Below are 26,432 nucleotides of genomic sequence, written 5' to 3'. Positions count from 1 at the left end.
TTCCATGAATACACAATGATTTTATACACTATACTTAAAGTTATTTATTTGTATTTAAATACCTATCTGTATGCTGACCTATCCATTTTCATATTTGTAAATGCTCAGTCTTGAAGAAGAGAATTGCTTGTTTTGAAAATTTAACTGCAAGGTTTCTTTTTATAAATACAATAGCAATCTTGATTTAAATTATTAAGAGTGTATATTTATTTCCTTATTTAAAGAATTCAAGGCCAGTAGACATTTTAAGAATGTCATTTAAAAACCGTGTTTCAAGCTTGCCAAAAAATCCTATTATGTTCTGAAAGTACTCACAAAAATACTATTCCTGTGCAAACTTTTAAAAGGACATGAATTCAAGTTAAAACTACCAATATTAGAGAGAAAGCTGCTACTAAGCAACTTCTAAACCACCGTTTGGTTTTAGGAAGGTGTTAGACTGATTGCCATATCCAGGGCCAGATTAACTCACTACTGGGGCCTGGCCCAGGCAAACAAACTGCTCCTAGCCTGCTGTGGAGGGGAGGTCAAGTGGGGGAGAAGGACAGGAAAGGAGAGACGAGAACAAGCTCACCCTATATTCTGCCTGGAGCAGTGGCTCCTATTCCATGGGATGGGCCTGGCTCTCCACTATGGTCATTTATAGCCATTTAAGTAAAAATGGAGCCTTAGTGTGTAATACAATAACATTCCTCAGCGTATCATCAGCCACCTTTCTGCCTAACAGAAAGGAAAGGCCTAGCGCCGTTGACAAAGATGTACCAGACAGGCTGTTTGTGTCCATGTGATGGATGGGAGGGTACTACCCTTTTCTAGACATCCCAGCCACTTAACTAAATTGCTTGTAAAGGGTTAAACCCAGAAACAGTGGATTCCTGAGACTCTCCAGGAAGTGTTGGCAGGGTCTGCCTGCTTCAGTCTTGTGTGTGACCAGAGCAAGATCTAGGAGTTAACCAGGAACCAGGCATGAATTTTCCAGTGATATCCGTCCCTAAAAGGACTTAACCTTGGAATATCAGATATGCAAGCAAACAGGGAAATATTTAGTTAGATGCGATCAAATAAATTGAATCCCAGGGAAACGATTGCCTGTGCTTTTAATTAGAGATGTTAAAATGTGTTTAAGTAACCGCGTAACCACTGAAAATGTCAGTGGTTACATGAGGGTAGAAGGGGACAGGGGAAGCCAGCTTACCGCATGCACTGGCTCCCATCTGCCCTCTCCTGTGCTGCTGCCTCTGATACAGAGGCAACAGCATGGGGTGCTAGGAAGCTCCCCGAAAGCGAGTATGCGTATAATGTGCCTACCTGGAGCCTGTGTATAACCGTGTATATGGATAGACTTCCACATCCCCACTTTTAATCTGCCTTTTTTCAGTTGCTCTGTAACAACCAGCAACCAAGCATGCTTTACCAAATTTATTTTCTTGGCTTTCTTAATAAAATCACCTTTTTAAGATTATGATCTGCTTAATGTGTCCTAGAAGGAAGGAGGTTCTATATCGGGGAGGGCAATCATTTCAGACACGGGGGTCACTTCACTAATTTTTGAAGTGGTCCTGGGCTGCGCTGGGAGGAATGGGGCTGCAGGTAGAAGGGGCAGCTCCAGGACTCTTCCTGCTCCCCCGCCCACAGACCCTGATTGGCCTGGGGGTGGGGAAGCATGTAAAGTCTGTCTCCCCCCCACCCAGAGCGAACTTCCAGCTGTTCTGAACAGCTGGCTGTTTTCTCTAGGCACCTGTGCCCCTGGCAGTGGGACGAGATTTCACATGCTCCTCCCACCCTCAGGTCAATCAGGGCCTGGGGGTGGGAGGAGCACAGGAAGTCTCTCACTCCCTGCTCCCACCTTGCATGGGGCACATGGCACTTAGAGTAAACTGCCACCTAGTGGTCCACTCTAAGTGCCATGCACTGCTAATTGGTCCTGGGGTGGAAAGAGTGGCAGAAGCATCCACAGGCCAGATCCACCCGCTTGGTACGCCAGACCTGGTCCGTGGATGCCCCTTTTCCCACCCCTGTTCTATGTGCACATGCCTGAGACTGAAAAGTCAATTATTAAGAAGTTACAGTTTATTGTCAAGCTCTCTCTTGAGGAAGGGTTAAAAATCTTATAATTTGAGACCTAGGTGAAGTGGCCACAGCACTGCTCAGGTTTTGCACAGCTGCCCCAACATCATGGGAAGAGAGGGTCAGGGACATCTGGGTCAAGCTTGGGTGCTGCTACGATGTGGGCCAGCCCTGGGCCTCCTCTCCACATCAGCTAGGATGAAGGTTGTGGAGCGTATGCTACAAAGTACTGTAGGTCTTGAACTGTTTTGTTCATAACTTGAGCAAACACTGCATAACAATTATAAATACCTTGTTGCTCTTCCTCTTCCTCCTCTTCACTAGATGAAGCCAAATAAGCTTGAAAATCCATGTCAAGAAGCTCATCTTTATTAAAATTTCTTTGTAGCGAAGCTACTCTTTCATGATCTGTCTCATCCCATGTGATATCTACCTTTAGAAAAAAGATAACATGAAATGCAAAAGTTACAGCTTAAGTTTTTGTCCAGTGCGCCATTTGTGGTACTACCTATTGAAAGTATAGCCAGATAAAACAACTAAAAAGAAAAAAAAAAGTCAATAGGTACCACTGAAATTTCATTTCGAAGGCCACAACCTTTTAGGGAACAAGATTTTATGTATTTGAGAACCAGCCATAACTAAGGAGTTGCTATTTAGCATCTCCTTAAAATAAAGTGAATACAATCAATAGCAACTTGCTTATTTTTTTCTAATGTAACTTACGTGTAATATTTAGCTTCTTCTCTATAAGCCCAAGATTTCAATGAGATTTAGCTATATGGATAGTCTGAAAAGGCTGTGATTACATTAATAAGATGATTTGAGATAAAAAAAAAGTATGTGTTTCTTAAAGTCCCAGGTTAGTCCAATTAACATTTTCTTTTAAATTATCAAATTTCATTCTCTTCTCAAACTGTAAATGGGGTAGATATAAGGATGACAGCAGTATTCTTCATTTGTAAGTGAAAAAGTGAATTGTGCCTGCAAAAGCTCATGATACCATCTACATATTTTGCTAGTCTTTAAAGGTGCTACTAGACTATTGGTTAAGTTTTTTCGTGTTACAGATTAACTCAGCTACCCCTCTGAAGAGTTTAAAGAGTGAAACTCAGTCTTAACTATAGGCACAACCTATGCCTCTGTAACATACACTTGCAATATCTATTTGACATCTACATCTCTAAAATCGTGAGAATATACAGGGATCCTTTCTCCACTACAGGTTGTACATCCCATAACCAGGACTTTCTGGTCCAGCAACATGGACCACTGATGTTCCTGGACCACTTAGGTCAGGTATAGCGAAGTTGGGCAGTAGGGCAGGAGAGGATGGAGGTGACCCAGCAACTCAGCTGGGAACCCCATGTTGCAGAGGGGGCACAGAGGGGCGAGCAGCGCAGCAGGGAGTTCTGGCCCCTGTAGCTGAGTGGTAGCAGAAAGCTAGCAGTGGACACAGCGCCCCGGCCCCAGAGCCATGGTGCATCAGCCTGGGGATCCATGGCCAGGCAGGCAGCAATGGGGGCGAGCTGGAGCCCTAGCTGGGGGCAGCACGGGCTATGTTGGGAAGGAGCTCCCTAGTCCAGCAAATCCCCTCTTATGGGACCGGTCAGGTCCCAAGGGTGCTGGACGAGGGAGGTCCAATCTGTATCACCAGTGCCACCAATTTTTTGTTTACATCTCTTACGTAAACCAAGAAAAACAAAGCTAAACAAATTGTGAAGGGTTACAAAAAACACTGTTAAGATACCTTTGATGTTCCCATAGCAGCAGATGTGAAGTACTTTGGTTTATATGCAGCTCCATCCACTTCTGAGGCTACGTCCTTTGGCTCATCATCAAATACAATACCATCTGGAATAAATCTTGAAGGCAAGAAGATGTCTTGTTATTTAAACACATATTGTGATGTTTCAAAAGAACAAACAAATAGAATCAGCTTCTCTCTAATTAAAACCTTGCACATTAATACGAAAGAATTTACTAGGCTAAGAAGTGGATAAGCCCAAAGAGAGAAACGCACATGAAAAGAGTAAAAATCATATCACACAACTTAATATTTGTGGTTCGCACTGTACATAAAGTATCTACAACCTCTATATTTCATAAAATGTTGTGAAAAAGTTAAGTATTTTTTATAAAATAAATACAATTTAAGAAGTTAAATTGATTGCCCAGTTTAATATTTAGTGCTTTGCATATGGTCAGTATAGACATGCAATGCTTCCAACTGAAATGATTTGTATGTACATTATAAATCCTTCAAACAGCATAGATGAGACACATTAGAATGAATGTATTTTTTATTGGCCCAGAGAATCTTACATGGGCAAACAACACTGATTAAAAATACCAAGATATATCAAGCACAAGTGGGATTACAAAAACAACACTAAATATGTTTCTGGACATACTTATGTGTTTCCTGGAAGATCAAGACACGAATATGTACATCATAACATTTAATGAGATAAAAAAATCTCTCAATTTTGCTTCTTAATTCTTATTTTCTGAGCACACCATTTTGAAGAAGAGAAAAAAAACCATCTTTATAAAAACAAACCTCACTTTTCTAAGCACTATTTGCTCTTTCAGGATGTAGCTAGTACAACAGTTCTGATTACTTTCAGTATTGTCACAAACTAGGAAAGAAAAAAATATTCTGAAGACAACTGAAAAACAAGTGGAAGTTAATAGGAAGCTGTGAAATCCTAAAAGGTTATTATCTTACAAATCAAAATCTGTCCGAAAATTGTTTAAATACTATTTTACAGATGCTTACAACTACAGAAGTTGACTGAACTTGGTGAACAGACAATTTTGTTGTTTCCCATGTTGTATAGGTCTGTAAGGAGCAACATTGTTTAAAAGTAGAAAAACATTGTTATAAAGACATAACTATTAGCTGTGGGACATCCTGTGTATTTGTAGGGCCTGAAATTATTTAATCTCATTTTAAAATGCCGAGTAGGTTTCAAGTAGGGACGTAAGCAAATAGTCAAGCAGTCGATGACCCAATAAGCCTAGGCTTATTGGGTAGTTGAGTAGACTACTCACATATTCCTCCTGCTTGCTGCCTCTGCATTTTAAATGTAGTAAGAACTACCCAAGGTGGGCAGGCAGCCTGGCTCCTACTACACTTAAACTGCAGAGTCGCAGCAGGGGTAAGTCCTGGACCTGGTGCAAGCCGAGACTGAGCCAGGTTACCTGCCCGTCTGGCTCTTACTATATTTAAATTGCAGTGGGGGTAGGTCCTGGACCCAGCACAAGTCAGGACAGAGCTGGGCTGCCTGTCAACCTGGCTACTAGTACATTTTACATGCAGAGCTGCAGCAGGAGTAGGTCTCCAAGCAGATGGATCTGGCCCGCAGCCACCCTGACACTCCCTCACCCCCAGTCCAATCGAGCACACAAAATCTCCCCTTCCCCGACCAGGGGCACACGGCATCAGAGAAAACCTTCAGCTATTTTAAAACAGCCAACAGTTCTCTCTAGCTGCCACGCTCCCCTGGCAAGGCAGGGGTAGGGGGGTGAGAAACTTTGTGCACTTCCCCACCCCCAGGCCAATCAGAGTTTGTGGCAGGAGAGCACAAAAAGTATCCTGACCCTGCCGCTCCCAGGGCAGAGCAGGGCCACTTAGAAATTTGTGAAGTGACCTCCTTTTAAAAATTGACCCACCCCGGTCAATAGCATTAACAGATAAGCTAATTGACTACTCTATTATATCCCTATTTCCGACACACGCAATTTTAAGCACTCAGCAAAACTGGGATCTAACAAGATATGATTTTTATTGACAATGTCATAGCAGAACGCTTTTTTGTGCAAACAAAGGAATAGTATAATACAGGGGTGGGGAACCTTAGGCCGGAGGCCAAATGCTGTCCCAGCTTGCCTAAATCCGCCCCCCCCCCCCCAAGGCTCAGGGCTCCCCCTCAGCATTGGGGAGCCCCTTGCTAGTGCTCCAGCCCTCCTGCTGCCCCATTGTAGGGCTGGAGAACCCAAAGTCTAACAGTCTGAGCCCCACCCCACCCCCAGACTCTGGTGTGTGAGGGGAACGTGGGGGAGTGTCTTTCTGCTTCTCAGTCAGGGGCCATGTCAGTGAGGTGTTGGGTTTTTTTGTTTTGCTTCTCACTTTTCTGTGGTCCTCGACTGATTTTTCTGTGGGTCAGCGGCACCCAACACAAAAAAGGTTCCCCAGCCCTGGTCTAGTGACAAAGCAGTACTGTAATTTAGCTTCCTGCCTTCTTAAGATACATGGTTTTAAGTGAGCAAGCTTTCTGATTTTGTATCACAAAGCCTGAGCAAAATTATGAAGATAAGAGCAGCTATACATTTGTCCCTCAAAACTGTAATAAAAGAACTAGTTCACTTTGTGCCTCAGGTGAAGGAAATAGACAGCAGCAGTGGTTTTTTTCTATTAATGTGCTACTGCTTTATTTGACTATAGAAGATGACTGAAAAAGCTGATGTAGTAATATTTGTCTCTTGAACCACTTTAAAAACAGTCTCTTTAGGGTGGGAGTTTTCCATACAAGCTTTCTACTTGCTAGTAAAATTCCCCTTAGCTTTTTCTGACAAACCCAGATATAAACCAAAACACGCTTTATTTTCAAAGTTCTATACAGTTTTGATAAACATTTAATAAGAATGAAGCTTACTTCCGATTTTTAAAACTTCAATTTTTTGTTAAAAGACACCATGTACTGTACCTGAGATCTACAAAAGAACAGCTACTTTCAAATTCCAGACCATCACACTCTTCATAAATTTTATTGGCTGTTTCAGGAGAATCACATTCTACCACTGCATAGAAGTATTTCAGTCGTTTGAACTGATAATCCCTCAATTTTTCTCTGCAAATCCTACAAAAGTGAAAGATATCCAAATAACTTTTGTTAAAACAATGAAATAAAGTTGCATCTTGAGAAATTCTTTGCAAACTTAACTTTTTAAAACTATGTATTACTTTGCAAAAGGATCAGATCTTCTTCCTACATCGAGTTGTACTAATTTCTATGGGACTCTGCACAGATATACATAAACGTTTAACTGCATGAATGCCATTCCACAACTGGAACCACAATCAGGATTTGTGTTGAAGAAACATTTTTCTTAATGCTGATTAGTTAATATGTGAAAGGACTAAGCCTCTTCTTTATAATGTAGGTACAAATTTTGGTATCAAAAAAGTATTTTCTTGTGCTTGTTTGAGAATCAAGTTTTAAAGAGGTATGCTGTGCATTAACTACTCCAATCTTCTTTTCTGTTTACTATTGTAGTCCCCTTACTAAAGGGGCCTCTGTTTTTTTTCCTGGAAAGACCCTGTGCTGCAATCCAGACTACAATTCCCATGAGCCCTTGGATAAAACAGGAAGAAAGGACTCTTGTGTGAGAGAGGACTGCTCTCTCTCTCTCCGTGTGCTTGAAGAAAGAGGCCTAGCAGTCTGGAACTCTGCCTTGGAGTTTGGAACCAAAGGGGGAGCCAGGCTGCTGCCAAGGACATTGACCCAGTGCAGGGGCTGTTGGAGTGTAGCTACTAGATGCCTGTTGGAACTGGGATTTAGCAGGCTGCTTCGGATAGGCACAGCACGAGGCAATAAGTTTCTGGGCCTTGTTGGAAAAGTGCTGCCTGGGACAGAGCTGCTGTTTAGCCTAGACCAAATCTCCACAACAGCTGCAACATCAGCGCGCCAACACAAGCAAGTCTGGGTCTGAGTCTAGGGGTGTGCACACTCTGGGGTGGGGTCACTATTAGTACAAATGGTAGCTATATAAACTTCAATTATTGTTATGTGTTTTGTTAATGCTAGTCATTGCTAATTCTGTTAATCCCGGTTTATTTAAGTTAAGTAAAGATTGTTTATTTTAAAGTATTCTATTAGATGTATAGGATTTGTAGTTGTTGTTTTGGATCCATATTATAGCTGGAATGACTATGTTCCTGGAGGCTCTCAAGGCACACCAGTGACTGTGTACAAGGCCAGCCAGGTGGAGGCACCGCCATTTTACATTCATTGCCAGCAAGGGACTGCAGCAAGGGGGTGGATAGGGCTTTCCCCAACTAAACAGCATCACCACTGGGGTGCTCAGGATCTCTTTTAGGTTAAACATCAGGCGCCCAGGCACACCTGTGAGTGTGACCTGCTCCCCAGTAACCCAGGGAGGAAAAAGGGGGTTACACTATATTTATCCAAGATAGTTAAATATGAATTTTAAATGGCTAATCTGGGAAAATTCTCCAGTTCATAAAGAAGTGCACTTTCAATTTAATTGCATCCCATTTCTGTAACTCAGTCAATTAGGATTTTACCCACTGATATGGGATATCACCATCTAGTGGTGAAAAGTAACTCACATAGTCCCAGTACATATTCCAGTCATCCTTTACTCAAAATGAGCTGTTTGCCTAAACAAATCTTTGTTTACAGATCTTGACATGCACTATTGTATCAAAAAACAACATTATTTTATGGTATCTTCACAAAATTATCGTCACCAAATTTTTTAGCTATTTACTAAGTCACTAGAAAAATACAGCACTTCATTAAATACAACAGTATAGCTCTGTAAGATACTGAATGTTTTCTGTTAAACGCTAAGTCTGCAAAGTGGAAACATGTCAAAACAGTCTTTTTGATCAGTTTTACTTTGACCTAGCATGTAAAGATTAAAAGGTAGATTGAAATTTTGCTAAGCTATTCTCAAACGCTGTAAGGTGATCCATGCAGGTGAACCTCTGTCTGCTCAAGTGGATTTCCATTGCCTTCACGGAACAATTTGCACAACTAGGGCCTTAAGCTTTATATCCCAACAAATGTATTCAAGTATATAATGTTATGAGGAGCCAGATTCAACCAAAAACACCCTTTGAAAAATTAGTAAAGGGGAGAAATGTTAAGAAAAGGTAAAATATAAGACTTCTATATAACATTTAAGATGCATTAAGAGCCTCGTATTTTCAAATAAGGCCTGCTACTATCAACCATTGAAATTTAAATCAATACCAATCTTTCTCTGCTGCATCCTCTGGAATACTTAATAGTTCTACAGGCCCTTGCTGCTCCTCCTCTTTCAATCTCTTCTTTCCAAACTCTGAAGGATAAATCTACAAATATACAAAATAAATACAGGTTATAAACCAATTCCACAGTTGCAGTGTAGAGCATCCAAAGGAGAGAAAAAATATATGAATCTAGGAGTTGAGAACATCACTTTTTCAGTGAGAAAACAACATTAAAAAGGATCCAATCCTGTAAACATTTACACATGTGCTTAAAAATTAAGCACACAACTAGTTCCAGTTATGGAAATGGATAGGACACCACTCAGTTTCAGGGATCTAACCACACACAGTGCAGAGTGCAGGACTGGTGTCATGTTGTGTTTAAAAAAAATTGACTCAATTCATTTGTAATTTCAAGTTTAGAATAAAGAACTTTCATGTTTAGCAGTAGATTGAGTGCCAGATTGAAGGCTCAGTATGACGAAGGTAAGCAACTGTATAAATGTTCAGATTACTCTGATGTACAAATACATTATAGATTATATGTATGATAACAGAATAATGTTCAGCACTGAAATAATTGAAGTGACAATCAACTTGGAATCAGTTGCCAAAAAATAAAAACTATCAAACTGTTTCAGTTACTGTACTTGATCTCAATTCCCCCTTAACTGTGTTACTGTTTAAGGACCTACCCATCAGAATTGATCTATTCAGGCAAAATTTTATACCGGAGCAGGGAACCTTCTTTTGGTTTAGAGGCCATTGACTCACACAAAAAGTCAGTCAGGGGGCCTGTAGTAAGGTGGAGTGGCCACTCACTGACCTGGAGGGGAAAGAGCCCTTTTGTGAGCCCGGACAGACTACAGGGCCACACACACAAGTGAGAAGCAAAAAAAAAGACACCCACCCCACCCCCCACTGACACGGCCCCGACTGAGGAGAAAGATACTCCCCATGTTCCCCTCCCCCATACCAGAGCCTAAGAGGGCGCAGGCTTGTAGTTTTTGTGTGTTCCAGCCCTGCGGTGAGGTAGCAGGGGGGGCTGGAGTGCCAGTGCCCTGAGCCTCAGGGGCCAGATCCAGACAAGCCGGATGCCACATCCAGCCACCAAGCCCGAGGTTCTCCAATTCTGCTTTATATCCTCATACAGAACCTTTCACAGAAATTAATCAGACGCCACTCAGGTTCAGGGATCTAACCTCACAGCTCAGACTGAAGGACTGGGGCCATATTGTGTTTGTCTGCCTTAAAAGGTCACAGATCCTAAACTGCCTTTTTGTTGGTTATTTCTCAAAGACCCCTCAAGCAGATAAATTAACTGAGAAGAGGCCAGAAAATCCCTCTCTCCCTCTTGGACAAGATGTCATATAACAGAAACCTGGGACCGGACCGGAGGGAGTAAAGCCTCCCGCAGATCCAAAGGGATCTTCCAAGGAACATCATGTCGAGTCTCTGAGAAGCTGACACCTGGCCAGCACTCCAACCACCAGCAAAATCAAAAGTAATCTACACCGCATTTGGAGCCTGCCTCCAAACTGCCAGCAGGAATGTGGTACTGTATGTGTGTGAGAGTATCACTTTACTCTTAAGAATCTATGTTAATAAACAACCCCAAAAGCAACACTGCTCCAGCCCACCCTTTGTCCGGGTTTGTTCCTCAAAAAGTCTGACGAAATCCAATACACATAGGGCTTGATCAGCCTATCATGCCACATAAATATCCACTAATAGATGGGAGATTAGGGCCCTTCTAAATTCATGGCATAAAAATGCAGCATGGGCCATTAAATCTGGTCTTGTGTGTACTTTTATTCTATGCAGATTTCATGGGAGAGTCCACCATATCCAAATTGGGGATTCTAACCCAAAAGGGAGCTTTAGAGGAGAGACACATGGTTATTTTAGAATGGTCACAGTATTGCCACCCTCATTTCTGTGCTGCCTTCAGAGCTGGGTGGCTAGAGAGAGGGAGCTGCTGGCCAGGTGCTCAACCCTGAAAATAGCACCCCACTAACAGCACCATCCTTACTTCTCCATTGCTGTCTTTAGAACTGGACAGTCAGAGAGCGGTGGCTGCTGCAGTCCAAGGGTCCAGTTCTGCAGGCAGCAACGCAGAAATAAGGGTGGTAATGCCATGCCATATGCCCTTACTTCTGTGCTGCTGCTGGCAGCACGTCTGCTTACACAGTTGGGCTCCCAAACAGCAACCACTGCTGTCCAGCTGCCCAGCTCTGAAGTCAGTGCTGCCATCAGCAGCAATGCAGAAGTAAAGACAGCTGTAGTACAACCCCTTATAATTGTAGACAACAGAATTTTATGTTTTATGTAATGTTCTTAATGGATAGTCTAAGAATAAACGTTAAACAGTTCTACTGGCTGCCCTTCTCTGGTTAGCAGGGAAGAACTATCTTTTAGGCCCTTAATAAAGATCCATCAAGCAGATTGCTTGTGTCTGTATCTGACATCAAAGCAGAAAGAAATCAGAAGGATCCTTGTGATTAAGCATAACACTGCGGCTCTTAGGAGTAATTATAAAACAGATTGTTATGAAAAAATAGGATGAATGATTAAAAGTTTGTACTAAAAAACTTTATTGGAAATTGATACCTTTTGTGTATAGGCAAATGTATCCCTTTTCTCATGTGATATTTGGATAGTTCCTGGGGAGGGGGAGTGAATAAGTTTGGAACATGTTTGGAAAGATAACTTGTAGGCTCAGCAGTTTCAGAGTTAAGATGGTTGAAGAAGGGGGAGAAGAAGCCATAAGACTCAGAGGAGTCAAGTAACAATCAATTGGGCCCAAAACAAAGCAGACCAGTGCAGGACATATAGATGGCCTTGGAATTAAGAGTAAGCACCTCTTTACAGATAAACACTTGGAAGGAGGAACCAACATACTGATGTCAGTGTAAAGAAGAATAACTCCCAGATAAATGGTTGTTAAACAGAACTGATGGTGATTGATTAAGCGCTGACACAGCAAAATGTATAGACCTGAATGGGAGAAAAGTCTTTTAAAAGATGTGGTGTCTTGCAGCAATCTCCTGGTCTCGTCAAGATGGGAGCGTTGGTTCAGACAGAAAGAAGCCACTGCATTTATGTTGCCTTGTCAGTGACTTAGACTGAGCAACAAACTGGTAACTTTAAGCAGTGAGAACACTGGGCGGGGGGGAGGGATGTAGAATGTTACATTGTCAATAAATGTGGCATTTTGCTTTAACCCCCTAAAAAATCCTGTGAAATTATTTCAATTGTAACACAACGTTGTGAGCTCCAACAATTCCTTTTCAGGTCATGACCCTTAAAAATACAATACGCAGATTTAAATAGCTGAAATAATGAAATTTCTAACTTTTAAAATCCAGGACTAGATATAGCCTATATTTATTTTATAAAAAAAACAATACAAATCAATTGAATAGAGAGAGGAGAAAGGAAATCAGCAAAAGGAACCAGGAAGAAAAATAATCTTGCGGAAACAAAATACACTTATTTTTAGTTTTAAAGAATTCTTACCTTTACAGAAAATATAACACCTCCTTTAGGTATGAAAGAATTAAACAGAGCCAGTAGGTCTTTAGCCTTTAGCCTATCCCAGTCCATATTGCAAACTGCCAATCTACTTGTGATCTGCATAGAAAAAGGCAAAAAAATATTAATTTAACAAGATTTTGATTGCTGAGCAGAAAATCTTATTTTCAAGTTACTGTCCTTTGATGAAGTCACAGTATGTGCTGAACTTTAGAGAAAGCCATAAGAATAACATCTCCCACATCACTTTCTATCGCTGATGGTTCTATCACTACCATGGTTCTTAAGTGGTGGCTACCTAGCAAACAGAAATGTTCAATAAATAGGCTTCACTATTTTTTCAAACAGATAACGTACTGTACGATGGCTCTCTATATTTCACTTTCCTAGAGTTCACCTACTGTTCTAGGCAACAGAACTATGGACAATTTTTTACAGCTGTGAATAAGAAGCAGTAGTTTTTTAAATTTTTCTAGTTTAAAACTTGTGTTTTTACTTTCCCAGAGAACTTCTGCAGACCTAAAAAGAACTAGGTCCCTTCCTGACAGAAGTTGACAGCAATAGGTCCCCCTGAAACAATGTTGGAAAAAAGTTTAACTGCTACTGCTGAATAGACAAAATTGTATTCAGCTCCATTACAGAAAAATGACTTCCCGTTTGATCAGCAGCAGAGGCACCAAGACTGTCTCTCTGCATTTGACAACAATACTAAAAAACAAACTTGAAAGGCTACTTCTGGAACCATCACTTCTTAAAAACTAAAACCTAAAGATCTGGTAAATGGCCTAGAATTGTGGCTCTCAACCTTTTGAGACCACTTTGCCCCTGTCAGGAGGAGTCTGATTTGTCTCATATACCCCCAAGTAACATCTCACTTAAAAACTACTTGCTTTACTCAATCAGACATGAAATACAAAATAGTCACAGCACATTGTTACTGCAAAAGTGCTTACTCTCATTTTTATTGATGTGAAATTTTAGTTTGTACTGACCTCACTAATAATGAGGAATCCTGTGGATCCCAAAGATTCACAGATTTATTTGGGCATAGCATTCATGGGTCAAAACAAGTTTGTCAGCTGCATCTGACAAAATGGTTTTGACCCATAAAGGCTTATGCTGAAATTAGGGATGTAAAATCCCCTTTTATTAGTTAACTGTTTAAACTTTATGCTTAACTGATTCCATGGGTGCTGTGCCAGCTGGGCTAGAGTGTCCCCTGCTCATACCAGCTAACCATTCTGTTAGTATTTAAGATACTAGGGGGTGGTGCCCGCTAGCTACTCACTACGGTTGCCAACCTTCCTTCTCTGGAGTAGGCAGCTTCAGCTGCCCCCAACCCATTCACTGAGAGGGCCAAGCTGAGCTGTGGCAGCCCTGTCCTGCCCCGGCTCTCTCCCTGCCAGCCATCAGGCCCCACCCCGCCACCAGGCTCCTCGCAGCATTTCAAAGCGGCAGTACCGCACGGAGCTTAGGATCAGTAGGGGAGTCACCAGCTGATCCTGGGCTCCACACAGGGTTGCCACTTTGAAGTACCCTCTTCTCTTCCCCTTGTACTTGCTGCCTCTTGCAGCAAGGGGGGAGGGAGGGGAAGAGAGCAACTAGTTGACTAGCCTGTTGACTATCCAATAAGCATTTGCTTATCAGATAGTGAACTAGTCCTTCACATCCCTAGTAGTAAGAGCAATGCGCAAGCTAGAACTGCTTAGTCACAGCTTGCACTAGGTCCCAGACCACTGCAGTTCCGCCTTGTAAATGTAGTAAAAGCCACTTGGCTGTTACTACATTTAAAAGGCAGAGCCGCAGCCGTGGACCTACCCCAGACTTAAACCTGCTGCAGCTCTGCTGTTTAAATGTAGTAGGACCTGGGCTGCCTGAACACCCAGCTCCTACTACAATTAAACGGGAGAGCCGCAGCTTATCGACTAATCATGTACTCAATACAAATTGTATTGAGTACATGATTAGTCAATTACCTGCTTCGTAACATCCTTAGCAGAAACCACCCTTACAGAAACAGCAAGATGCCTCCCTCACTCTTCTCTGGCACAAGTCATTGCTTGCCCATCACTCCCATCACCCTCTGTCCTCTCAGACACTCCTTCTGCAGACACTGCTTCCCCCCCCCCAACACCGAATGCAGATCAAACTCTCTTCCTCTTTGGACAGGAGGAGAGCCTGCCAAACTCAGAAACCCAACCCAACAGGAGCAGCATCAGGAATTTACCTTTCGCCTCACGCTCCTCACACCACACCCATCCCCAGAATACTGATTTTTCTGAGGAAAAAGTTACCTTTCAAATAAGCCAAGGTTCCTCTAAAGCAGTGGTCCCCAACACGGTGCCCACAGGTGTCATGGCACCCACCGGTGCATTTAAGTGCACCCGCAGAATGATCTAGGCCGGCCCCAACCCCCGAGCGCGCAGCAGCCCTGAAAGGTTGCGGACCACTGTTCTAAAGTACACAATACAAAACAGTACACTTAATAAAAGCTAACCCAGCAACAACATAGGGGAAAAAAAACATCCTGCACAATCCACTTCCCTGCTGCATGCTAAAATCCATATCAATGGCAAAGGCAAGGTGAACTTCTAGGCGCTTAAGAGAAGCTTTACATTGCATTGGAGAAGCTTTACAGTACATTATTTTTGAGTGGAGTTACGGAAAAAAAATCTAATTTTGCAAGTTCAGCTTTTATGATAAAGAGATTACACTAGTTCTTGTATGAGGTGAACTGAAATACTAATGATTTTGTTTATATGTTTTACAGTGCAAATATTTATAATAAAAATAATATCAAGTAAGCCATGCTTATTTTGTGTTGCTACTAAAATATTTAGGAAAGTAGAAAACATCAAAAAATATAGTAATAAAATGGCATTCTATTACTCGTGAACAGTGTGATTGTGATTAGTGTGTTTAATCATTTTGCCAACTTTTTTTGCTAATTATGAGAGTTGTCTTCTGCTTATTTGACTGATCAGTTACACTCATTTTATAACAATTTTTCCCTTTACAAAAATGTTACCTCAGCTGTACGAGGAGCATCCATATCCAATTCTCTCCAGGAATGCTCGATCTCTGGCTCCTTTGGAAATATTTCAGACATATCATCTTCTTCTTCCTCTTCAGAGCTGGTTTCAATATTTCCTTTCCCCCTAGCCAGATCAGGCCCACTGTCATCTTCTTCTGAATCATCACTATCTTCCTCTCCTGTTTCTGCTTCATCTCCTGACTCTTCTTCCTCTCCTGTTTCTGCTTCATCTCCTGACTCTTCTTCCTCTCCTGTTTCTGCTTCATCTCCTGACTCTTCTTCCTCTCCTGTTTCTGCATCAGCTTTAGATTCTGCATAAACAAAATAATTTTATATTTTTAGAAATTTCATCTAACTGTTTTTGCTGATGTTACTTGGTTCATATGCAATAGCAGCCTTATTCTTTGAAAAGGCACATAATAGCTTTAATATTACTTGTGTGTGTATGCAGTTCCATTAGTATATATGGTGCTTTATGAAGAAAATGATAACTTGATTCCTGTTGCAAGAAGTTTACAGTCTAAGTTACTACTATGTTTATTTTACACTAACTTATGAATTTGTTATGTATATATGACACCTGGAGAAATTACATCAGGCAATAGAATACCATAAACACTGAGTCACTGCAGAGGAGAGTCTTTTTGATTTCTATATTCCAAACTAGCAGAAATACCCAGCATTGCCCAGGGAAACTACATTAATTACATTAAAACCGCATATTGTATTGGAAATACTTTAAGAAATTAACATAACTTAGTTTGTAGCCAGAGGGAAAGGATCTCGTAGTTGCAGTTTATGTGACATGCTTAACAGAACAGTCCAGCAAATGCCGATGATCAGGCGCTATTATAAACTAATTATCAGTGGGCCCAATTGGGACTCTGGGGAAACCGGGAGAACCAATTTTGAGATATAACCAATTCAGTTATTTAAGTTAGGAAATCAGTAGTTATCCGTTCAAAATTTTGTGTTTCTAGCTCTGACCATTTCAGAGATCTTTTGGGTCAAACAAACAAATTTTCGGAAATATTTATGAGATAATTAAATTTGAAAAATGAATTAAATAAGAATATTATGACCCAAGAAGCTCTTCATGGCAACTGACAAGGGACTTCAGAAACTTCCTATTCTGGTATGTACATTCTGGGTTCACTAAAGAATGTCACAGGGTCTTAAAGTATCTCAGCCTGGTAATTTAGTAATTCTGTGAGCATTCTGTAGATAATGGATATTGCAGGGAACACCACGAAGACGTGGTACTTATGTGTACTATCATGACTCATACAGGGTATGTCTACACTGCAGAGCTTTTTCGGAAAAATGTCTATTTTTCCGAAAAAACATCACTTACGTCCACTCTGTAATTGCATTCTTTTGAAAAAAAAAAGAAAAGCGGGGTTTTTATGACATTGGTAAACCACTTTCTACAAGGAAGAGAGTTCTTTTTGAAAAAGGCGTGTGTGGGCGGGAAAGAAGTTCTTTCAAAAGAAGAGGAAAGAGGAAAAAGCACAGGTGCCCTAGTGGCCACTCCGCCCATAGCAATCACAGCTTACACATTCAGTGTGGACGCTATCTTTCGAAAAAGCAGATCACTTTTTCAATGCACTTCTGCTATGTAAATGCTCTCTTTCAGAAGTTCTCAGAATATCTCTTCCGGAAAAGCTTCTTCTGAAAGAAGCCTGTAGTCTAAACATAACCACAGAGAGGGTATAGCCTGCAGAGGCCTGGAAGTCAATTACTGTGTTGCCAGAGGCTGATGGATTCAGGGAGCTGAAGACAAGGCCAGGCGGCGATGAGAAGAAACCTGCACAGACAAAAAATTTTGTATCCACAGCCGCAAAAACGAGCCACAGATATCAGTGTCCACATCTGAGGATGCAGATACTCATGGATAAAGCAGATATCCGCGGATTTGCAAGCCTCTCGTGATGGGGTGGTTCAGAACCCAAGGTGACTCTGGGGACGATCACAAAAATTGTAACAGGATACTGAGAATCTTTATTAAACTAACTGAGTTGTAGTTATATCTTCTCTCAGATGAACAGAATCAGAATTTAACTGTCTTAAAGGCCCAATACTCCTAAAGAAGTTTTTCCCTTATCTCAAGAAATGGGTGAGCATCTGTGCTACTAAAGCAGAAGAATCAGAATTACAATTACAAAGCATCATGGCTACAACATGCAGCATAGTGTCATAAGGACAACCACAACATTCTTGGTGGCTATAGAGCTGTTACAATAATAATTCAGAGAGTCTGACCAGGTGAAAATCAACCATCCTGTCTACTGACTCTTCACTGTTATTTCATTCTAACATACTTTTGGCAAACATTTTGAAAGCACATCATATTTTCTCTCTGACTCTTGAATCAAGAAGTGTTTAACTGCTTTACTATTTAGTAACAACTGGGGAGCAATGCCCCCTGCTCGCTATACTTGCCAACTCCCCATCTCTGGGGATAGGCAGGGCTGGCTCTCCCCCCAGCCACTGGGGCAGACCAGGGCCACTCCACACCCAGCCTCTCACGTTTCCCTCCCCCCCACGCCACTCAGCTTCATCCTGGCCTCTCAGCCCTGGGCTCCCACCCTGCTCCTCAGTCGCAGCCCCAGTCTTTCGCCCCCCTCAGGCCGCTGGAGGAGGGCCGGGGAGGAAACAGAAGACAGTGGGGGGTAGCAGCAGTGGCTCTTCACTGCACTCCAGGATAAGGATGTTAGGACTAGCTAACTATCCGATAAGCAAAGGATAGTCGACTAGTTGATTCTCTCCCCCTCTCCCTCGACACTGCCTCCATCAGATAGAGGCAGCAAAGTGGGGGGTGGGGACAGGGGGTACCTCAAAATGGCAACGGCGCTGCCCCTTTGAAATGCTAAGGTGGTGTTTCAATACAGCAGCCCCGCATACAGCCCGGGGTGAGCCGGGGACTCCCCAGCTGATCCCAAACCCCGCGCGGCATTTCCACGGAACCCAGAATCAACTAGGGAGTCCCCAGTTGACCCCGGGTTCTGGAGAAATGCAGCACAGAACCCGTGGTCAGCTGATTTTACGTATTTCAAATGGGCAGCGCTGCATGAAGCCCGGGGCCAGCGGGGGACTCTGAGTCCCCTGTTGACCCCAGGCTCCATGCTGCACTTCCGCTTTGAAATGCACAAGAGCCCCCGCTGGGAACTCTTATACAGTTCAAAGCTGGCACACTGCAAGCAGCTCAGAGTCAGGGGGACTTCCCGGGAGGAATGGAGTTCCACATTCCTCCTTAGAAAGGTACTCTTTCAAATAGGGGCTCTTGTACCTTTCAAAGGAGGAATGCAGAAGTGCCAATCGACTAGTCGATGGAAATTCGATCAACTACTCAACAAGTAAAATAACCAATAGTTAACATCCCTACTCCGGGAACCTGACGCTTCAGGATCCAGCGGGGAACTGCTGCCTCCACATGGGCAGCGCTCAGGCTGCAGCCTACCTGGTGCTCCAGCCTTGAACTCCCCTTCCCCCCCCACAAGATTACAGCACCAGCTTCCTACGGGGAGGGGTAAGAGGAGGAAATCCTGAGCCTCCACACTGGATTTGCCTTGTGGGGAAGCACATGTGCTGCTGTGGGGAAAAGAAGGGAGGAGCGGGATAGTGAGGGGAAGAGCCAGGGCCCAGAGACCCTTGACCCACAGCCCACACAGCCCACACCCATCCTTCCATCCCTACCTCCACCTCCATCCCTACAACTACCATCCTCCCTAACCCTTCCCCCTCCACACACTGCCCATCCCCAACCTCACGCCTGCCTCCATTCCTACATCCACCCATCCTCCCTACCGCTATTCCTGCCCACACTGCCTATCCCCATCCGCCATTCCTACACCCTCATCCTTCCCTAACCCCTCTCCCTCCACAATGCCCACTCCCTCGCCTCCATTGCTATATCCTCCTCACCTCGCTATCCCCCATTACTGTATTACCCAACCCCATACACCCGCCTCCCTCAGTTCTTCTCAAGCGGCTCCCAGCTGCAACTCAAGGCACCTAGGAATGAGAGGACAGCGGGAGACTGCAGAGTGGCTGCAACACATGGAATCACCCAGCCCAGTCTGCTCCGAAGCAGTCCAATGCACCCCGGGACCGACAGTGCTGTTTTCCGCTCCCCTCCCCCCACCGCAGCCCTGCTTCTCCACTCACTCCTCCCTTCCTCACAGCAGCACATATGCTTCCCCACAAGGCAAATCCAGGGGAGGCCACATGGCTTGCGGCTCCTCAGACCACAAAGTAAGTCAGAAAGAGGGAACGCAGAGGAACGCCGCAGAAAAAGTTTTCTTTAATATATAGAGAGAAGAGATATGTAACTTGTTCCAAAAAGCTTTGAATATTTTAAATTTTTCCTTCCTCATGTCTCAATATCAGGATAGTTTTAATTTTAAATCAGAGAACACACATATTCAAACACAGGACATTACAGGCAGTCCCCGGGTTACGTACAAGATAGGGACTGTAGGTTTGTTCTTAAGTTGAATCTGTATGTAAGTCGGAACTGGCGTCCAGATTCAGCCGCTACTGAAACTGACCAGCAGCTGACTACAGGAAGCCAGAGACAGAGTTGCTCTGCCCCGGGCTTCCTGGAATCAGCCTCTGATCAGTTTCAACAGGCTGAATCTGAACGCCAGTTCCGACTTACATACAGATTCAACTTAAGAACCCCAGGCGTCCCCAAGTCAGCTGCTGCTGAAACTGATCAGCAGCGGCTGAATCAGGACACCTGGGGCAGAGCAGCTGGGGTGCTGCCGGGTTGGTCCAGTAGCGCCCAGAGCGGTGCTGCGGGACCAACCGGCAGCACCCCAGCTGCTCTACCACAGGCGTCCGGAGAAAAGCCTTGTCTGCTGGGGGGGGGGGGGGCGTACTAGCTGCGCCCCCCCCCCCCCCCAGCAGACCAGGGAGACGCGGGTGGCGGACCGAGACGCACTGCGGTCCCGCCGCCCGGGTCCTCCACGGCTTTGCTCCCCATCTCCCTGATCTGCTGGAGACCAGCAGATCAGGGAGACAGGGAGCAAAGCCGCGGAGCACGCGGGCAGCGGACAGCCCAGACGCGCCGCGGCTGTCCCGCTGCCGGCGTCCTCAGAGGCTTTGCTCCCCGTCTCAGCAGACAAGGGAGACGGGCAGCAAACCCCGTTCGTAACTGCGGATCCGACATAAGTCGGATCCGCGTAACTCGGGGACTGCCTGTACATCAATACTGAACCATCAATTTAAAGTTCTGAAATAGAACTGCAGCAATTAAAAACAATTCTAAGTACATTCTTGAAACATTCATTTTCTGTCCTTCCTTGTCCTTTCTTAGTGCAAAGTAAAATCTGTACCCCTTCTCTTTTGAAACATCATTCTTTCCAACCTAAGGGCCTAAAACTGTAAACACTTAGGAAGGTTAACTAAAGTTGCTCACATGCTTAAGTAATTTTTGTTTGCAGTATCAAGCCATAAGTTTCTTCCTAATTCATTTGGAAAATACACTGAAACATGTCTTCACCATTTTATTCTTCCAAACTGTCCTAACAAATGCAAAACAGCTTTACTATTGTACTTGTTTAAAAATTCATCTCTCCCAATAAGATGAACATACAGAAGCTATTTAAAAGCAGAAAAGGCTAGATTAGTTTTTCAAATGACTGATCTTGCAAGTTGATCCAAGAAAAGGTATACCTCATACACTCTGATCTTGCAAAAGACACACATTTAAAAAAAGCACGTCCTTAAATTTAACAAACCTGATTCAGTTTTCCTTTCCTCCAAAGAAAACGTTGTTCCGGGACTCCTGACTGATTTCATACTACTTGCTTTTGAAGTCTCCTGTTTGCTTGGAGATAAATCTGACCTCACCACAGTTTGTTGGTTTTCCCCTTTCCATACAAGTTCTTTATCATTCGGTGTAGGACCAATTTCTACATTAATATTCTTACAGTCTTTTTTCAACTTTGAGCTACACAAGCTGGTAATCATAGTGAAACTTTTCTGTCCATTTTCAGAGTCATCAGATTTTGATGGAGCTCCACATTTGTGACCCATTTCCTCATGAACTATTTTGCTTTCTCCTTCAGTAGGTTTTACACACAGTTTCCCAGAGGCTGCTACTCCTTTACATTTTGACTTTTTCTTCTTCTTCTTCATTTTCTTTCCAGCAAACACTTCAGTGTCAACTCCTGAAAGATCAGAGTCTGAATCTGAAAGCTCATAAAAGCGTTTCAGATCCTCAGTAGAGCTGTGGTTAATAGGACGGCCTCTTTTATCAATAGTATATTTCAACTTAAACTTCTTGTCATGAAACATAGCCCGAAATCTTTTATCAATCTTGATTTTGCGGTCTTTTTCTGGCATTTCCCAAAATCTAGGGTCCTTTGTAACATGGCTAAATCGTTGGTCACTAGTCAGTTCCTTCCTTGATGCCATTTTTTGACAATTTTGGATCAGAACTTGATCACCCTAAAACATAAAAATACAGACTAATAATGTGTTTCTTTATATAATGCTTAATACTACAAATCTTAAAATAAAAACCTACTTTAATGCATATTACTAAATTCACTTAAGTGTTGTGTTACAAGTAATAGAGCATAGCGTATTTACTGACCTCTGTTTTTTGGATGTCAAGGGAAAAAAAGAAGGCTGGAGGAAAGGAAAAAATTCCTATTTAAAAAAAACAGTTAAAAATAGGGACATTAAAACAGTTAACCAGTTAGATGATAACATGTAATCAGTTAACTATTTTAGCCTAGGTCCCAGAGTCTCTCTTCCCCCACACCCAGTAACTGCAGGGTCCCACCCTCCATCCAGCTCCAGTCTGGCTGTCACCAGAATTAAGTGGCAAGAGCTGATTAAGCGATACGCATACAAGTAAACCCCATGCTTGTAGGTATGCTTAGTGATAAAATCCCTAATTCAAAATAATAATTAAAAAGAAGAGTTAAAAGTTATTGCAGATTCTATGTCTGTTCAAGTACCAGGCAAGATTTTGCACTTCTGCAGTAATTCAGATTTGACCAGCTGGTCCAGCACCCTTGGAACCTGAAAGGTCCTGAACCAGGGAGTTTGCCAAATTAGGATAGGTCAATGCTCCTCTGCTGGCCACCAGCCTCTGGACTCCCTTCCAGTCGTTAGCCCACTCCCCACTGCTAGCCCCAGCCACTGGGCTCTGGTCAGGTCCAGCAAGGCTCCCTCCCCCTCCTACTAGCTGCAGCTTGCCACCCACCACCAGCCTTGCTGCAGCCTGTCCAGCCAGGGTACCCTACCCACTGTCGGAGCCCCAGATGGCCCTGCTACCAATGGCTTAGCTGGGTGTCTCAGCCATTGAGACTGCTAACCGCTGGGGCTCGGTCCATCAAAATCTGTGGTCCTGTGGGACCAAAGATGTTGCTGGATTTTAGAAGTTCAACCTGTATTTTCCTTTTCTTATTGTTTAGGTTTGACTTATTGGTGGGCAAACTACAGCCCACATTCAGGTCACCAAGATTTCACCTGCAGCCCGCTGAGTCACAGCATTCAAGCTCTGGGAGGGAAAAGGAAGAGTGGGGAATGGAGCACAAACCAGTCATTGTAAAAGTGCTGGGGAGAAGTAGTAAGCGTGGGGCTCCAATGTCCAAGAGTGTGAGAGGCGGGGGGCAGACAAGAGTGGCCATAGGCCACAACTTGCCAACCTGCAGACCACTGAGACAAAGGAGTGCCACTCATGTGGCCCACTCATCTTGGCTGCCTATCACTGGTGTATAGTAAGCATGTTGAAGTAAATAACTGCTATTCCACTTGAGTTTACCAAGACATGTTCTGCAATAAGAATGGGAGCACTCACTCCTGTCCCCCGGCCAAGATGCTGCACCCTCAGCTTGCTCCAACTCCTTCTGTTGTTCCTGCACCCTCCAGCTGGCCAGACACCCTACTCCCACCCAGACCTTGTAACCTCTCCCCTTTCTATGACCCACCTCCCTCACAGATCATGTACCCCATGCCTATTCCATTCGCTGGCAGCCCTGTCTCACAAACTGAACCTCTTATTTTTGTCCCTACACCAGAGACTAAGGGGTTCCAAAAAATCCACTAACTCCGGTATCTCAGAAAAGTAAACCTGGCCTATGGGAAACCCTGAATCTCAGTTCTCACTGTTCCTTCCCCTCACCACAGGAGGCTGGAGCATCAGAGGAGTGAAGTGTGTCAGTTGGGGACCACATCAGTGAGGGTTCGGGGTTTTTGGAGAAGTTTTTTTGCTTCTCACTTGTGAGGTCTCCAAAAGATTTTTCTGTGGGTCAGTGGACCTTCACCCAAAAATGGTTCCCCACCCTGCCATAAATAAAGAAAAACACTGAAACCTTTTGTTTTGGGCTTAAATTAATATTTTACTTTATTTAAAATGAAATTTGATAAACATGAGGAATTTAAAATGCTTAGTCTAGTTCTCCTTAGCTGCAGCTGGTTCAGAAAATATTGTCACCATACCCACCCTGCCCCTTCCGCCTCCTCCACCCGTCACTGAAATCCATAAATAGAAATGAGTAAGTTAAATCTTGGCAGCCACTTCTGAAAGTTGTCAACCCCTGTGCAAGACTATATATAGTATATGTATCTAGTTATCTAGTTCCAGAATTAGTAATTTATAACAATGCTCTTTTACCAGCTTCCATTCTATAGGATTCCCCCTCACACCACCTTCTTATAGCTCACTTTTACTGGGAGAATACCAATGATTAACCAAACAAGATTACTGAGGAACACTGGTACTAAAATGCTTCTCTAACAAATGAATGAAATCTTGTGAGAAGTATTCTAGCTAGCAGCTTTGGAAGTTACCTTGTCTCCTAGGTTCACGGTAGATTCCCACACATACAACGCAGGAAACTGCTTTTGAGAAGTTTGTTGGCATAGCCACATTTGCCCACACCCCCAAACTATTCGAGACAGAAGGTGGGAAAGACAATATCTTTTATCGTAGTGGTTCCCAATGTTTATCATCTCATTGACCGGCAAATCCCTTCACAAACTTTTGGCAGACTGATAACATTGTATTTGCATATTCATTATGTAAACGAGTATTCAAATAAAATGTTACCTGTCTGTCCAAAGTTTGAGATAGGGCTTGCCAGTCAGTGGTATAAAAAGCCCCAGCCCACAGTGCCAGCCCTAGTCCCTAGAGTCTGTCACCCCTCCATTACCCCCCTCAGCACCAGCCAGTGGACACAAAGTCCCCTGAACCCAACCCTCCCGTGCCATCTTCTTGTCCTCAGAGTTCCCTAGTGTCAGCCCCCCTACTCTAAACACTTCAGTGCCAGCCTCCTGTTTACAGAGCCCTATTGTACCCAATCCCTCAAGTCCCCAATACATTCCTGTCCCCAGTGCCACCAACTGCCAGCTCCCTATCCTGGATGTTACCGTGCCCCTCAGTGTTAGCCTCACACGCCTTTTAGAGCCCCCACCTCCAGAACCCCCATGCCTGTTCTGCCCCCCTTACCTAGCTCTGCCGCTGCCTTCCAGCCATCGAGTGCAGAGCACTTCCCTGTGTGGCAAAAGGGCTGCACGGAGCCTGCAGTGTGCGAGGCCCCTGCTGAGTGCCTCAGCAGCCAGGCTCCACGTGGCTCCATCAGAGGGCTGCGGCAGCCGGCCCCCTGCTAAGTGCAGCTGCAGCGCTTCGCAGAGGCAAAGCGCCATGAGGAGCCCAGCTGCTGCTGCACTCATCTGGGGCCAAGTAACTTGGCTGTGGCAGCCAAGCCCCTCTCGAGCGCCGCAGCCGCTGGGCTCCTCAGGGCATCTAGCCCCAGTTGAGGACTGAAGCTGCCCATCATGCAGCCCTGCCAGCTGGGCCGTGTAGCAGCGAAAGGAGCTTGAATTGAGGCCAAGGTGAAGCTAATCCAGTAGGAACAACATCACTGTGGCCCTAGCTCCTGCTGTGCCACTCACCCCGTTGCTGCGTGCGGAATCCCAGCAGGTGGGGCTCATTAGCAGCTGGGGGCACGGCCTGGCAGTGTGCTGGGGCCAGGCAGGCAGGTTCATGGCCCACCAGCAGTCCGCAGACCGGCAATTGGGAACCGCTGTTGTATTGGACCAACGTCTGCTGTTGAGAGCGGAACTCTGCCAGGAGCCAAAGCTGGCGCTCGCTCTCTCACAGAGGCTGGTCCCACGGAAGATGCCACCTCGTTAGGGGTGTTACCAAGCGGCGGTTACACGATTACCCAGCCTATCGGTTAATCCTAACGGCTCCCACTCACACAGCTGCCCTATCAGAAGCAGGAAAGGGAGGGCAGGGCCGGAGCCAGAGGGGAACCAGTGCTGAGGGGGAGGGGACTCCCGCCTGCCCCTGCTGCAAACGCGACACGTTGACGGGACGCTGCTAACATGCCCACGCCTCGCCCGCCCGCCCGCGCTGCTCCCGCCCCTCAGACGGGCACGTCGGGGCTGCGACATCCGCGGAGTCACGTTCAGCGGGGGGAGCTCGCACAGCGCCGCGGGGCCCGGACCCGACACCTCCCTCAGGACAAGGCCGCCACCTCCCTCTCCGGCCCAAGAGCCTGCCCCGAACGGACTCCGCCCCGCAGCCGGCCGCGGCGCTTGGGAGCGGCGCGAGGAGCGTGCCCCTCGGGACCGCGCGAGCCCGACTACCCGCTCGCCTTAGCCTCACTCACCTGCGGCTACCCGCCCCAAGTCCGCGCGCGCCGCCTGGCAGTAATTACAAATGCACGACGGGGGCTCGGACAGGACAAATAGCCAAACGCCCACAGCACCGTGCGGGTCTCCGCACGCGGATTTGCACGCATGCACAGCCACTTCTCGCTCACGTTC

General features: G+C 44.6%; 1 protein-coding gene across 4 annotated transcripts in view; it reads right to left on the bottom strand.

The window, feature by feature from the left end:
* Positions 1-26,432, bottom strand: part of ESF1 (ESF1 nucleolar pre-rRNA processing protein) — a 78,366-nt gene that overhangs the window by 51,464 nt on the left and 470 nt on the right. The window contains exons 1-9 of one of the 4 annotated variants that reach the window (XM_075925632.1): positions 26,276-26,363; positions 22,243-22,277; positions 21,383-22,094; positions 15,633-15,949; positions 12,590-12,703; positions 9,072-9,172; positions 6,777-6,929; positions 3,815-3,929; positions 2,359-2,500 (exon numbers count right to left, since the gene is read on the bottom strand). In XM_075925632.1, coding sequence (XP_075781747.1) covers positions 2,359-2,500; positions 3,815-3,929; positions 6,777-6,929; positions 9,072-9,172; positions 12,590-12,703; positions 15,633-15,949; positions 21,383-22,061 — 1,621 coding nt within the window. In that variant the 5' untranslated portion in view covers positions 22,062-22,094; positions 22,243-22,277; positions 26,276-26,363. Of the gene's footprint in view, positions 1-2,358; positions 2,501-3,814; positions 3,930-6,776; positions 6,930-9,071; positions 9,173-12,589; positions 12,704-15,632; positions 15,950-21,382; positions 22,095-22,242; positions 22,299-26,275; positions 26,427-26,432 lie in introns of those variants that run through there. The other 3 variants (XM_075925631.1, XM_075925629.1, XM_075925628.1) reach the window with 3 other exon arrangements.

The sequence above is a fragment of the Pelodiscus sinensis genome, chromosome 3 (assembly GCF_049634645.1).
Source record: "Pelodiscus sinensis isolate JC-2024 chromosome 3, ASM4963464v1, whole genome shotgun sequence".
NCBI lineage: Eukaryota > Metazoa > Chordata > Testudines > Trionychidae > Pelodiscus > Pelodiscus sinensis.
The sequence above is the reverse complement of the archived record's forward strand: the minus strand, read 5'-3'. Positions and strand labels throughout refer to the sequence as shown.